The 14,307-nt window shown below is 39.5% G+C and overlaps 2 protein-coding genes across 6 annotated transcripts in view; both read left to right on the top strand.

Moving 5' to 3' along the window:
• The first annotated feature begins 1,850 nt into the window (after nt 1-1,850).
• smarce1 (SWI/SNF related, matrix associated, actin dependent regulator of chromatin, subfamily e, member 1) lies at nt 1,851-8,675 on the top strand. 4 transcript variants are annotated; one of them, XM_060892991.1, is made up of 11 exons: nt 1,851-1,938; nt 3,019-3,072; nt 3,839-3,882; nt 4,435-4,533; nt 5,418-5,498; nt 5,877-6,008; nt 6,232-6,403; nt 6,623-6,795; nt 6,972-7,073; nt 7,455-7,719; nt 7,823-8,675. In XM_060892991.1, the coding sequence occupies exons 2-11, from the start codon at nt 3,066-3,068 to the stop codon at nt 8,014-8,016; spliced, it is 1,269 nt and encodes a 422-aa protein (XP_060748974.1). In that variant the 5' UTR covers nt 1,851-1,938; nt 3,019-3,065; the 3' UTR covers nt 8,017-8,675. The 4 variants fall into 4 exon arrangements, with proteins under 4 accessions (XP_060748974.1, XP_060748972.1, XP_060748973.1 ...); XM_060892989.1 differs by having other exon boundaries at nt 5,418-5,510; XM_060892990.1 differs by having other exon boundaries at nt 4,435-4,539.
• A 2,780-nt stretch (nt 8,676-11,455) lies between these two features.
• Nucleotides 11,456-14,307, top strand: part of prkcbb (protein kinase C, beta b) — an 84,851-nt gene continuing 81,999 nt past the window's right edge. The window contains exons 1-2 of one of the 2 annotated variants that reach the window (XM_060892987.1): nt 11,456-11,891; nt 12,976-13,007. In XM_060892987.1, coding sequence (XP_060748970.1) covers nt 11,710-11,891; nt 12,976-13,007 — 214 coding nt within the window. In that variant the 5' untranslated portion in view covers nt 11,456-11,709. The remainder of the gene's footprint in view (nt 11,892-12,975; nt 13,008-14,307) is intronic. The other variant, XM_060892985.1, reaches the window with a different exon arrangement.

The following is a 14,307-nucleotide window of genomic DNA, read 5'->3' as shown; positions in this document are numbered from 1 at the left end:
CATAAATTTAAATAGCGAAGTAAAGTACAGATACGTGAAATTTCTACTTAAGTACAGTAACGAAGTATTTGTACTCCGTTACATTACAACACTGCTACGATCTAATCGAAGCAGTACATCCATTGCCGCATAAGATAACTCTCTGTATTCTTCTGCAGTGTGGAACTAGAAAAATCAAATGTTCAATCACTGGACAACTCCAACAAAGTGTCTCGAGTCCTAGATTCAGAGAAAGGTTGCCCTATCTAGTCTTCCAGTTCTGGTTGTGTGTCCTTTGGGAAATATTTTTGAATTGTTCCAACAGTCAGTGGACATGACCAGTGATGTGTATTTTCAGATAACTGAGACTCACCATTTTGATTGCACATTGATCAAGTGCATTGCTTGCAAGAGACAGAAGAGCATATCCTTGTGCAGTTTGCTGTCAAATGTGGATCTTATCAAATGTGGATCTGTATCCTGTCAAACAATTGACCCTTAATGTATTTTGCCATATCATATACACGGCTTGTTACTCATTGAATCAGAATCAGAATCAGAAAGATCTTTATTCCCAAGTATGTTTTCACATACGAGGAAGTTCTAGTACAGAAGCTCCACAGTGTAAACAGAATGGTATTGACAAGACATGAACACATATATAATATAGACAGTTGTATGTACAGTGGAAAAAATGTGCAAATTGAAATATAAATGTGCAAATTGAAATATAAATAATTAAGTATGTAATTTAAGTAAATAATGTAAGAATAGTGTTGTGTGTTCCGTGTATGTCAAGTGTTCTTCAGATGGATTGCTTGAGGGAAGAAACTGTTCCTATGTCTGGTCGTTCTGGTGCTCAGGGCTCTGTAGCGTGGACCAGATGGCAACAGTTTGAAGAGTGAGTGTGCTGGATGTGAGGGGTTCAGAATGATTGTCTTTGCCCTTTTGCACACTCTGGAGAAATACAGATCTTGGAGAGTGTGGAGAGTTGTGCCAATGGTTCGCTCAGCAGTCCGGACTACCCTCTGTAGTCTTCTGAGGTCGGATTGGGTAGCTGAGCTAAACCAAACAGTCACTGAAGTGCAGAGGATGGATTCGATGATGGCAGTGTAGAACTGTTTCAGCAGATCCTGTGGCAGGTTGAACTTCCTCAGTTGGCGAAGGAAGTACAACCTCTGCCTCTGTTGTCTTAAGCGTGTTCAGCTCCAGGTTGTTAAGACTGCACCAGACAGCCAGCTGTTCAACCTCCAGTCTGTAAGAAGACTCGTCACTGTCCTGGATGAGGCCGATCAGTGTGGTGTCGTCTGCAAACTTCAGGAGCTTGACAGAGGGGTCATTAGAAGTGCAGTTGTTTGTGTACAGGGAGAAGAGCAGTGGGGAGAGAACACACAGCTCTGAGGGGCACCAGTGCTGATGGTGCAGGTGCCGGATTTGAGTTTTCCTAGTCGCACTAGCTGCTGCCTGTCTGTCAGAAAGCTGGTGATCCACTGACAGACAGAGGAGGGCACGGACAGCTGGGTTAATTTGGGCTGGAGGAGTGATGGGATGATGGTGTTAAAGGCAGAGCTGAAGTCCACAAACAGGATCCTCGCATAAGTCCCTGGTCTGTCCAGATGCTGCAGAACATACAGTAATGCAGTCCCATTCAACAACGGGACTGTCAAAAGCTCACCTGCAATTTTCTCACCATGCAAAAAATATATATATTTTTTATGCCAAACTTTTTTATTTCAAAACGTTTTTATTTCCTGTTTGTGGACTTCAATGGTTCCCAGTTTGAGAACCATTGTATTAGAGCGTACACTATAGAGGAGCAGCAAAAATGTAATGTTATCAGGATGTACCGCTAGAGGGCAGCAGTAAAACTATCGTGTGTTATCAGGATGTACCGCTAGGGGGCAGCAGTGAGTTCCGTTGTGAAGACACGGAGCTCTGAGGGGGAACAAAGGAGTGTGGGTGAGTAATCTTCAGTTTTGGATTGTAATCGTAGATATGTAAAAAAAAAAAAAAAAAAAAAACGTAAATAAACTTATAATCGATTTTTAAGCGTATTGTTAGTACAGTAGCTCGGTATTATATCAGTTGTTCAATGTTACTAAATTGGCTCGTGCTCGTTCTCAGCTAACCAGGTAGCTTTTTGAGGTGAATTTTGCTCGTTCACGTTTTAATAAAACCAGTTTATCTGAATTCAGATTTCTTGCCTTTTCCGATCGGTTGTTTTCTTTCGCGCAACATACAAAAACACAACAGATTCTAAAGTATAATGTATTCGATATAAATGATAGTTTACATTAAAGTGGGCGCTAACGTTAGCTACCCAGCTGTGTCACTGCACCTCAGCTCGGAAACGGGGTTTTAAATCACCTTTAGCAAAATATCACTTCAGTTATACCCTTATCTATATTTATACGACTGTATTACAGTTGCATCTGTGTGGATTTATTAAAGCATTATGAATTTAACGTATTTACATTAACATGAACGGGACCACAAACGGATTTCTTATTTTAATTCAGGCGGAAGGGGCAGCCCTGTGTGGGGTCCTTCGGGTGCAGGCAAATGCACAATACAAAACGAATTTAGTGAATAAAAAAAGAGCATTTAGGTGGTGATTCGGTTCCAGTGTGAATGGTTAGTTCAGGATAAGTGTATTGTTCACTATTTTAGTTTAATAAGTGAGTTCTAAAATACAATACAATAAAACCAAAATTCGGATCTGTTCCATAAAAATCCGTCTGTAATTACATTCGAAGTGCGATCGTCTTTTTGTTAACGCGAAAATATGTAAAATATTGTTTTAATAAAGGTTAAATGGCTGAAAACCTTGTGTAAAAAAAACAAACAAACAAACAAACAAACAAAAAAAGTCGACTTCCGGTCCGAAATAATCATCTTTTTGGGTTAAAGTTTTGTTCTATTTTTATACAAACGTCTTTATTTTCCAATCTTATCTTTATGTATTTATTTATTTATTTATTTAAAGCTAATTTGATGAACTGTGGACTTAAATCATGCCCTTTTTCCCCCCCTTTACAGCACCGAATGACGGAATTAGCCTGATATCGTCAAATCCTGCCAAGAACATGTCAAGTAAGATCTCGTTTCATGTCTAGTGTTGGTTTTGTTTATAGTTTTTTTGTCTAGTGTTGGTTTTGTTTATAGTTTTTTTGTCTAGTGTTGGTTTTGTTTATAGTTTTTTTGTCTAGTGTTGGTTTTGTTTATAGTTTTTTTGTCTAGTGTTGGTTTTGTTTATAGTTTTTTTTGTCTAGTGTTGGTTTTGTTTATAGTTTTTTTTGTCTAGTGTTGGTTTTGTTTATAGTTTTTTTGTCTAGTGTTGGTTTTGTTTATAGTTTTTTTGTCTAGTGTTGGTTTTGTTTATAGTTTCTTCAGTGGAAAGTCGCTAATAGGTGTTTTAAAATGAGTTTGCAGATGACGTCACAGACTCATTTGCATATCAGAATCTATATCAGGCACGTGACCTGGTTATAATTGTGTACATGTTTAGATATTAATGTAATTTCCATCAAGCATCCATACAATGTGACAGAGCCGTAGTTGGGCAGCGGACAGGATGGAAATGGTTGCAGTAGAAATGACTCATTTATTCCTCAGAAATATAAGAAAAGTGTTTTTAAGGGACAAGCAACAGTGATCAGTCATTTGTTGGTATGAACTGGTGTCTAAACAATGATGTTGAATTGGCAACACTGGTGGTGGCTTTACATATGGCTTCATTTATTCGAGAATGAGTGAAATTTCTAAACTTATACAGTGATTCATCCGAAGCAGAGGTCAGCTTTTTTGTGCTATTTTATTTGTTAAAGTGAATGAATGAATCTTTTTCCCCTCAACACAGAACGACCGTCTTACGCCCCGCCCCCTGCTCCGGCCCCCACTACAGTAAGTGTTTCAGAACATGTCAGTCATCCTTTCAAATGCCCCGCCCTGTCCCTATCAACCCCAACCTTAAAGCACTCAGGAGTGTTTGGACAGGACTGTGGCACCGTGATGGACACCTTCAATAGGGGGTGGCAAGGAAATTTATGCCCTATTGAATTCATTTTGGAAAATAGATCCAATCTTCATGTTAGGCAAACTACAAACTGAGGGTTTTTTTTGTTTGTTTTTTTGCAGCATTTTTTTTTTTTTTTATACCATCTCATCAAATTTGCCTCTTCCACCCCCATAGTGTGTGTGTGGCTTTGCTACAAATGGATGTAGAACAAATGCCAGTTTGTGCTGCTATCAAAAATGGCTGCTTTTTAAAATTTTATTTAGTTTTTTTTTTTTTTTTTGCATGTCTTAAGCAAACCATGAACAAGAACACAAAAAAATAATTAAAAAAACAAAACAGAAAAGCAAGATTTGTTCATTTTTCTTTTTCTTTTGGTCCCTTCCTCCCTTGTTTGTTGTCATTTCTCATTCGTGTTTTGTCTCATTTGTCTCCATCAGCAAATGCCCACCACCCCTGGGTTTGTGGGGTACAACCCATACAGCCATCTGGCCTACAACAACTACAGGCTAGGAGGAAACCCCGGCGGAAACAACAGGGTAATGGTAGGATCCATGCTAAACAGAGGAACCCTGGTACTGCTAATGTTAAAGCTGAACCAGCTAATCTTGCCTCTGAGGCAGGATCTTTTATTTATTTATTTATTTATTTTTTAAACCAGTCGGTTTGCTTTCAAGAAAGAAAAGAAAAAAAAAAAAAAGAAGAAATGGGTAGATTGTTTATAGCTCTAGTTGCTTCCATAAATCCTGTCATGTTTTTCATGCTTCTGGAAATCAGTCTCTCTTTACCAGAAGGCTTCTCCTTTTGAGGGATTGGTTTTCAAAAGTGCTTCACCCTCTTTCATGTTGGTCATTTTATCACATCATTTATTTTGTTGCGAGTGCTGATGGCTAGGATTAAAACATTTCAACTGTTTGCTTATAGGCATGTGCCGATATTAAAATGATCACTTTTTGATCATGGATTACGTAACGTCTCTTAACCGTAACGGGGAAGCGGATTAAAGGATTGTCCTTATGAGATCTGTCCAGCTGATCTACCTAAGCAAATGTACCTGATACCTAAGAGTATTATACGTGTTGAAAATTGCTATTGGGAGTTTTTACTCAGTCACTAATCGTCACATGTCTAGCTGCTTGCTCTCCACCTAAAGATCCCGTAAGTCACCTGCAACCCAGTAGCTGTTTTGGTCTCCCTGCATGGGTGTGTTACAGAATATAGCCAGTGTAAAAATGACCACCATTTTGGTTGTGCTGCCTCTCAGAGCACCGCCTCCATTTCCAGCCGTTCACTTGCTCTCCTTACTCATAGTGCTCCATTGCTGTGAACCCCCCCCCTCCCCCTCCCCCATCATCCCGTTGCATCTCGCAGCTAATTTCTAACTGTGTGATATGTTTTTTCTCTTACTTTTCTCTCCTGCCAGAATTCCACGGGGATTACGGTTCCTAAGCCACCCAAACCCCCCGATAAGCCCCTGATGCCCTACATGCGGTACAGCCGGAAGGTAAGCAGGAAGGTAAGACACCCACGGTGTCTGCTTTTACTGCTTATTTCTCACCACTCTTCCCACCGGGAGATGGTAGAGTTCATCATTGCTTCACTGGACGACCTCAAACAGGAAGTGTGACGCTGAAAAAAAAATAAAATAAATAAAAGTGTGAATTCTCTCTCTTTTTATCTGCTGTTTTGCAATAAAAACTAGATGTTCAAGTCTCATAGACCGAGTGATGGTCACCGTGGAATCTCTGATCCACCGTGATATTCTACAGCACAAGGTTTTTCCTGATAGCTGCCCATGAGCAAGCTAACCCAGCTAAGGGTTCTGAATGGAACACCTGTGCTTTGTGGTATCTCTACTTTAGCTTCTGGTTCTCTTCTGCAGGTTTGGGACCAGGTGAAAGCCTCCAACCCTGATTTGAAACTATGGGAGATTGGGAAAATCATTGGAGGCATGTGGAGGGACCTTACTGATGAGGAAAAGCAAGATTACTTAAACGAGTACGAAGCTGAGAAGGTCAGTCACCCAACTTTTGAATTCATGCTTCTTTTTTTTTTGGCATCATATATATATATTCAGTAGTGATTTTTCACATGGCAGCTATGCTCAATTGAATTGGAAGTATCGTTAAAAAAAAAAAAATGCATGCATGGACTGTCCTTAGAGTGCTAGCTAAACATAAACACCTGTCTAGTTATTGTGTGAGTAGAATATCAGGTCTCTCTTTATTTGTCTGCAGATTGAATATAACGACTCCTTGAAGGCCTACCACAACTCCCCGGCGTACCTAGCATACGTGAACGCTAAGAACCGGGCCGAAGCAGCTCTGGAGGAGGAGAGCAGGCAGAGGCAGTCTCGTCTGGATAAAGGAGAGCCTTACATGAGCATCCAGCCAGCTGAAGATCCTGATGGTGAGAATCACACAACACTGCAGTACATTTCTGTTTGACATTTAAGGTATTAAACAAACGAAAACGGATTACTGGCAGTTAATTACACTCTTTGATGTTAGTGTTTTCTTTCTAATATTTAGTCTTATTTCATTTCTGCCCTTTCATTTATTTTCTGCATAGTTCATTTCTCTCTTTCTCTCTCTCTCTGTGTGTGTGTGTGTGTGTGTGTGTGGATAGATTTTGATGACGGATTCTCGTTGAAGCACACAGCAGCAGCTCGGTTTCATAGGAACCACCGTCTGATCAGCGATATCCTGAGTGAGGTGGTGGTGCCTGACGTGCGTTCAGTGGTCACTACAGCACGCATGCAAGTGCTCAAACGCCAGGTCCAGTCCCTCATGGTGCACCAGGTACACACACACACACACACACACACACACACACAGAGGAATGGGCTCCTGCCTCTTGTGCTATGATCAGATCAGTGCACTCGAATTGGACAGTAGTTCTTACTCGCAAAAAAGTCCCAGTAGCTCCAGTAAGAAGTGAGGGAATTCCTTCAGTGTTGTCATGTGCATTTATTCAGAGGAAACTGGAGGCAGAGCTGCTGCAGATAGAGGACAGACATCAGGAGAAGAAGAGGCGGTTCCTCGAATCCACCGATTCCTTCAACAACGAGCTCAAACGGGTAAGATGCACTTTCCTGAATCACAGCAGCGTGGGAAGGTGTTTTACACACCCTGACCCTGTTGATTGAAAAGGGCAGTGAACACTTCCTGGACTTCACGACAAGCAATAAATGGCTTTTCTAGCAGTGTGTACATAATGCAGAATGTCTAATTCAGTGACTAGGGTCTGGTTTGGGACACACGCAATGATTAGTTTGGATAAATTAATCATTAAACACTCATTTATGTCTGGTTGGAATATTATCGACTGTAAAGGATTAATGGAGACTGAATGGAGAAAAACACATGTTTTTTATGCAGCATTTACATTCTGAAGGCTGAAGGGATCTTAGATGAACCTCTGAGATGATAACCATGTCTCTGTGTGTGTGTGTGTGTAGCTGTGTGGTCTGAAGGTGGAGGTGGACATGGATAAGTTGGCAGCAGAGATGGCAGCAGCCGAAGAAGCCGCGAGACGGAGGGCGGAGGAGAGGGAAAGGGAGCGAGAGAAGGAGCGAGAGCGAGAGAAAGAGCGAGAGGCAGAGGCGGAAAAGACCGAGAGGGCGACAGAAGAGGATCAGCAGGGAGCGAGTGGACCAAACAGCAGCGAGCAGAACACAAGCACTGACAGCAAGGAACAGGACAAACCCAGTCCGATGGAGACGGGTAAGATCAGGGACTAATTATAAATACATATGCTGCTGCATTTTCCCTCCTACACCCAACACAGCCTATTGCATTCATGATGTTGTTTCTGTGTGTCCTACAGACGAGGTTCGTGCTGATGTGTCTGAGGCCCAGCAGGAGTGTGAGGAGCGTACAGTGGAGAAACCAGAGCAAGCAGAGAGTGGGTTAGAGGAGGGGGCAAGCGACAGTAATCCTCCCTTAGAGAGAGAAAACAGCACAGAGTCTGTACCCTCCGACACCACGCCAGAGGAAAGAGCCCCTGCTGCCCCACAGTAACCGAGCAAACTTCCCACTCCTGACAGTGTACATCCTCTCAAATTTGACATACATAAAAATGAAAGGCTTTTAGAGGACACTGCTATGTTTTTCTTTTTTTTTTTTTATTGTTATTTTACCCCCAGCCAATTGTGCAAACACACTCACTAATTAAGATTTGCTTTAATAAAACAGCAGGTACGTAGATACTCCCCCTCACACGTTTCTGCATTAGGCCTACAAAACTTTAATTACATACGTCCTTTAGCATTGCAAGTTAAAAAGGTAATATATCATTCAAAAGGAGCGTGCGACCCAAACTATAAGTTCCTTGATTTTATCATTAGAACTCCACTTAATTAAAGAAATTTTTCCACTTTATTCAGTGCCAGGTGTTCATTTTGTTCCTTCCATGCTCATGTCCCTTAAAATTCAGAATTTTCTCTCAATTTGAAACCTTACTTAGCTGTAGACTGTGTTTAGGTAGCCTAATGTCTTACCTTTTTTGTTTTCCTAATATTCTTTCACCGAGCTGATTTACATATCTTGGCAGGATATTGCTATAAAGCGCAGGTGAGTCGGACATCCATCTCATTAGGTTGTTAGCATACACATTCTTGTTACACGCAGCCGTTTTGTATTATTATGTATTACCCAATAAAGTGATTTATATGTCTTAACATCTGTGTATCTGACATTATTTTGAGCTCTCCTGCAGTCTCTTCTAAAACCTGTTTCCTGTAGTCCCTCAAAATGCTAGACAGCTGGATAACAACTCTCATGTCTTTCTCCAGAAGAGTGGATCCATTGATAAGGGCTGAACTTTTCTAACAATGTCAGTTGTGATGGTCTGTTTCATTACTTTGCCAGATCTGAATGAAAATAGCACCAGTTACAGACATCAACTACAAGGTTAGAATGTTTCTCGAAAGCCCGGGGCCTCGTGAAGGTGGTCATGTAATGATTAAGGTCAGAGAAGAGAGGTTATGGTAACTCAACTAACCATTCTTTACACCTGTGGTGAACAGCAAACCATGTCAAAACTAGCCTACATAACTAAAACCACACTGGGTTCCACTCCTATCAGCCAAGAACAGGAAATTTGAGGATACAGTGGGCAGAGACACACCCAAGCTAGACAAATAAATATCTGAAAAATGTTGCCTGAACTTATCCAATGTTTAAATTTTAAATGTTTAAATAAGTGTGTTAAATTAGATGATATTTATAATCAGTCTTGTGGAATACCAATAATTAAACCTACACCAGGGTATTTACATTCATCAGTGAACATCAATACTGGTTCGTTAGGTCACAGACTAAGAGTACCATCAGTCTAAAAACTCTGTGAGGAGGAAATTACACAAACAACACAATCACCAGTTCACATTCTTGCTATATATAGAGCTATGCATTATTAGTATAGTGTGTGTCAATAGGCTAAGTGTGCAGAGCCTGCGTCCTGGTGTTGTCCAGCAGGGGGCAGTGCATCAAGACGGTTGTGTATGTCAATGAGGAGGAGGAGGAGGCAGGAGGTCCTTTTGTGAAATTAAAAGTGTGCTAGATTATTGTCTGATTACAAAGTACATTCCACTTATCCAGAATCCATGAAGGAGGCAAACTCTGAATGTGTTTCTGTATATCTCTCTTTTACAGCCTTGTAAAACATAAACACTGCTATAAGCTTCTGAAACACATACAGATGCCCAAAGCTACAGTGCCAGCTCTCTCAGACGCAATACTGATAGAGGGCTGGCTGCTTTGTGCAGTGTGAAGCATGACCTGACTGCTGCTTCCTCCATACACACATGTTCAAGTGTGAACCAGAGGAAACCCATTCTGCTGACCACCAACACCATGGTTAGCACAGCACACACACACACACACACACACACACACACACACAAAGCATGGAAAAACACTAACTAAATACAGCAGTATGCCTTCACTCGCTGAACTGTCGGATTCTTCCACTGATATGCAAATATTTGTAGACAACCTTGTAAGGAAAGCATAATATGAAAATTTGGTTCTCATAAAGAGCACAATCCTTCTCAGTGACGTTAAGGAAACAGTGAAGATTAAAAACAACATATAACATGATTCTCCTCATCTGTGACGTATCAATTATTTGACATGCAAAACTTTCTTGGATCGAGTTTCATATAAAAAAGGTGAGGTAGTGCTCGATATCTGTCACTTCTTTCACCAGTTCAGATCACAGTGAAAGCTTTTTTTGTATCTTTACTTATAGTTCAAATTACACCCTCTCTCCTGACAATGAACATTTAATGTAATCTATACTTAGTATATTCTATATCCTTCTAATTCTCTTCTAGTGTTGGTGGTCAAGCCATGTGGCTGATAGACAAGACAGAGAGTCAGGCAGACATACGGATAGACTATCTGACCAAACGTATGTGGACACCTACTTCCAATTCATTGGGATTTCATTCCTTTGTAAAACCATGTCTTTATAGATTGGTGAGTCCTGTTCCACAAACATTGTCCAGGTGTTTCACATGGCAGTTAATAGAGATGAAATATAATGTCAGTGATGAATGTAATTGGGTTAATGAACCATGATAATCGCCAGAGTTCAATATATGTATTTCGGAACAGGTGCCATCTTGGTGAGATGGTTCAGGCAAAGATCTCTACATGATGATAGCATTTACTCAAACACACTGCATCATGTGTCACTGCGTGTGCATGACTAATAAGATATCCAGCTGTTTCACACTATCCCTGGAGTATCACAGTATCGGTGTTTCCTGCAGGTGGCAGTGTGTGTAGTCAAAAATGATCAATCTATCAATTGTGCCATTGTGGCTAGTTATGACCTGAAGGAGAAAGTGGAGGAGCTGGAGGAGTGACTCATAGTCAGCACTTACTCATCCATATATATATATATATATATATATATATATATATATATATATATATATATATATATATATATATATATATATATATATATAGAGAGAGAGAGAGAGAGAGAGAGAGAGAGAGAGAGAGAGAGAGATCCAAGGTTTTCATATCTTTTCATATTTTTTCTTTATATAACATTAGAGACAATGCATAAAGAAGGAATAGAGGCACAAATAAGGAAAAGAGTGAAAGACAGAAAGAATTGAAGAGGTGTACAAATATAAAACAGACAGATAGATAGATAGATAGATAGATAGATAGATAGTTAGACAGACAGACAGACAGACAGATAGATAGATAGATAGATAGATAGATAGATAGATAGATAGATAGATAGATAGATAGATAGATAGGGGACGTACGGAGCTAGATAAATGATGGAAGGCTGACAGACAGGTTAAGTGAGACAGAGATAAAGAGTAACAGATGCTGAGCGATGGATTGAGAGAGACACATTGACATAGATTGAGTGAAGGAAAAAGGGAGGGAGAGCAAAGAGTGAGACAGAAAAAGCGACAGAGTGAGTCAAGTTGAGTGCTGAGGGAGGAGTTTCGGCGCAAAAGTGTACTGCCAGTTTGGGTGAGAAAGCGGCTCGTGCGGAGCGGAAACTGCAGCTGTGGCTGACACCCCGTGCGCTTTCACACTCCGTTAGCCGAGTCGCTCAGTGCCTGGTCCTGTTTTACGCCTTCTCTCTGTCTCTTTTTTCTCCCACTCACCCGTTTATCGGAGTCGGTAGTGTGTTCGCTGTAGTTTTTCCCCTCTGTTAACGGTTCGGCGGTAGTCATGGCGGACGGCGCTCCGAGCAGCAGTGGCAGTGATGGAGAGGAGAAGGGCGCGCGCCTTCGGGGGTTCGCGCGGCAAGGCGCGCTCCGTCAGAAGAACGTGCACGAGGTGAAGGACCACAAATTCATCCCGCGTTTCTTCAAGCAGCCAACCTTCTGTAGCCACTGCACCGACTTCATCTGGTGAGAATAAACACGTCCAGCAGACGCGTAATATTCTTTTATACGCGCTACATATATGTATATAAACACAAATAAACACTCAACACAGAACTTATTTAATTTTCTTTCATTCATCTCCAACTAGGTGCTTTATCTTTGTGCTTTTCAGTGACACAATAAAGTCATTTCATTAAATTAGTCAATTAACTTTTAGATTTTAGGCGACTTTTATTCAGCATATTAAAAAATATGTAGGAGCTATTTTCTCTATTTTTGTTTGTGTAATGTTAAAATTTTGTTTATTTGTTAAGTAGTTTATTTTTTTGATATTTTGTGTTAATTTTTTATGTTAATTAAAATATGTTTACTTTTCTTAGTATTCTTCTAATTGGATTGGTTTAGTATTTCTTTCTAGGGGATAAAAGGAGTTCACCTGGGTGGGCCTATGGTTTTTTTTTTTACCAGTTTGTCAAGATAGTTGGGCACAATGAGCAGGAGATGCAAAATTGTTTGTTTGCTTGTAAACCCTTTAATAAAGCTCACCAAATGCATCATCTGGCTTGGACTCAATCATTTAACTGCGTAAACCACAACCCATGGTGTATCTTGGTGATTATTTGAGTTATTTTGGAGTTAAGTTTGATAAATTTTTTTTATGTCATTTGATTTGACAAATGGTCACTACACTATGTTCTGCATGATTAAATAGAATTTATAGTACATTAAGGAGGCATCAAGGTAAAATTATGATGGTCCTCCATTTCTCAAGTGTAAATATAAATCTAGGTAGAATTAAGTTCCGATTTAAATCTGGGCATGCACCCAAGTACTTTTAAAAAAATATAAGAAACTAAATAAAAGCTAGTATTTTGAGTGTGCACCATATGTAAATTATATATAATTATTTTTTAATTTTAATAATGTAGCTGCTAAGTGTAAATAAAACAAGTATACAGTATATATATATACTATATAAATATATATATATGTTACTATAGTATAAATAATGGGATTTATTGTAAGTGCTATTTTAAAGTATGCATACTGCTTAGTGTTTGTATCATATTTAAAGATTTTGAGTATGTACTGTTTCTCTTTGTTCCAGGGGATTCGGGAAACAAGGATTTCAGTGTCAAGGTATGGAGTGAATCTTCACTGGTCCAGCTTTTTCAAAAGATAAACCCGTAGCTCATTGACCATGTAGTGCCATTATGTTGTTTAGCTGACATTTCCACTTTAATGAAGGATTCTGACCACTGAATGGAAGAGTGTGACGGCTGTGAGTGGAGAGTAAACATTTTCTTTGCCATATCATTCTCCTAAACTTTTAAATCTTTCAGCCCCAGGACAAGTTAGTATATCTAATTTACACCTAGGGAAAACATAGTTAAGCTCTGGTACCATGGAGTTCAGGAATGATCCCAAATGATCCCAAATAGCTAACTCATCATTTTCATCAAAATATGTCATTGTCGCTTCTTCAAGCCTGATGATTAGAGAATGATTAGGGAATCATTTTTGTACATGCTGTGATAGAAAGAGTCCACGCCAAGACACCCTGAAGACTCCCATGTTTCAGTTAGATGTAGAGGAACCATTGTCAACACCAAATACAGACCTTGTTGCAAGCTAGTGAGGACTAAGATGCTTTAGTTAGAAATATAAAATGGGCTACTGTGTATGCCATGTTTGGGTTTTTTCTTGGATTTCTGTACACAATGTGCTGAATGTCTAAAGTAGGAATGGAAATTGTGTCTCTTTTAAATGAATTAAAGGAATTGGCTCTTCGATAATTTTACAATTGAAGTGAAAACCATAGAAAACACTAGCTTTAAAATGTCAGTTCGTCAACTTAGTCTTAAGAGCAGTCTTCCCAACCTCTAGTTCCTTCCCCTTTACAGATTGATGTTAAATTAAGTTGTAACACTTCTCTACTTTTAAACTCATTCATAATAATATTTGAACTTGGTTACATCTAACATTGATCATACTAATATCTGTTTTGAGAAGGTAAATATCAGTGTTATCGTTAACATTTAGCCGGCTCTCTGTCATCCTATTAGGCTGTCGTTAAGCTACTAGTTAGTGTTAGCTGGCTAAGCAATTTCAATAATTACAGTAAGAATTTCAGTGTTCAGACTACCAGTAGCCACTCAGGGCTATAAGTATAAAAGTGCAGTTAAAATAATTTTCTGTGAGCTTTACTTGATTGCACAGAACAAACAAAATATTCTTATTTTAACTGTCTAAAATCCTGAGGTGGAAACTAACTTGGTGCAATTTATTGTTTAAACCTTTGGATGAAACAATACCTTTTCATTACCAAAATGACATTATACTTTGACGATGTTTGTAACAGAATGTATTTTAATAAATCAATGTGATGTTACACAGTTTCATTCACAGACACTATGCAGACCTGCACTCATTTGATTAA

Source organism: Tachysurus vachellii, chromosome 18, assembly GCF_030014155.1.
Source record: "Tachysurus vachellii isolate PV-2020 chromosome 18, HZAU_Pvac_v1, whole genome shotgun sequence".
NCBI lineage: Eukaryota > Metazoa > Chordata > Actinopteri > Siluriformes > Bagridae > Tachysurus > Tachysurus vachellii.
The sequence above is the reverse complement of the archived record's forward strand: the minus strand, read 5'-3'. Positions and strand labels throughout refer to the sequence as shown.

What these genes read in the sequence shown, in the direction of transcription:
- smarce1 (XM_060892988.1), top strand. An exon ending in GCCAGCTGAAGATCCTGATG is followed by an intron (nt 6,404 to 6,622) that starts GTGAGAATCACA and finishes GTGTGTGGATAG; the next exon opens with ATTTTGATGACGGATTCTCG. An exon ending in ACCCAGTCCGATGGAGACGG is followed by an intron (nt 7,720 to 7,822) that starts GTAAGATCAGGG and finishes TGTGTCCTACAG; the next exon opens with ACGAGGTTCGTGCTGATGTG.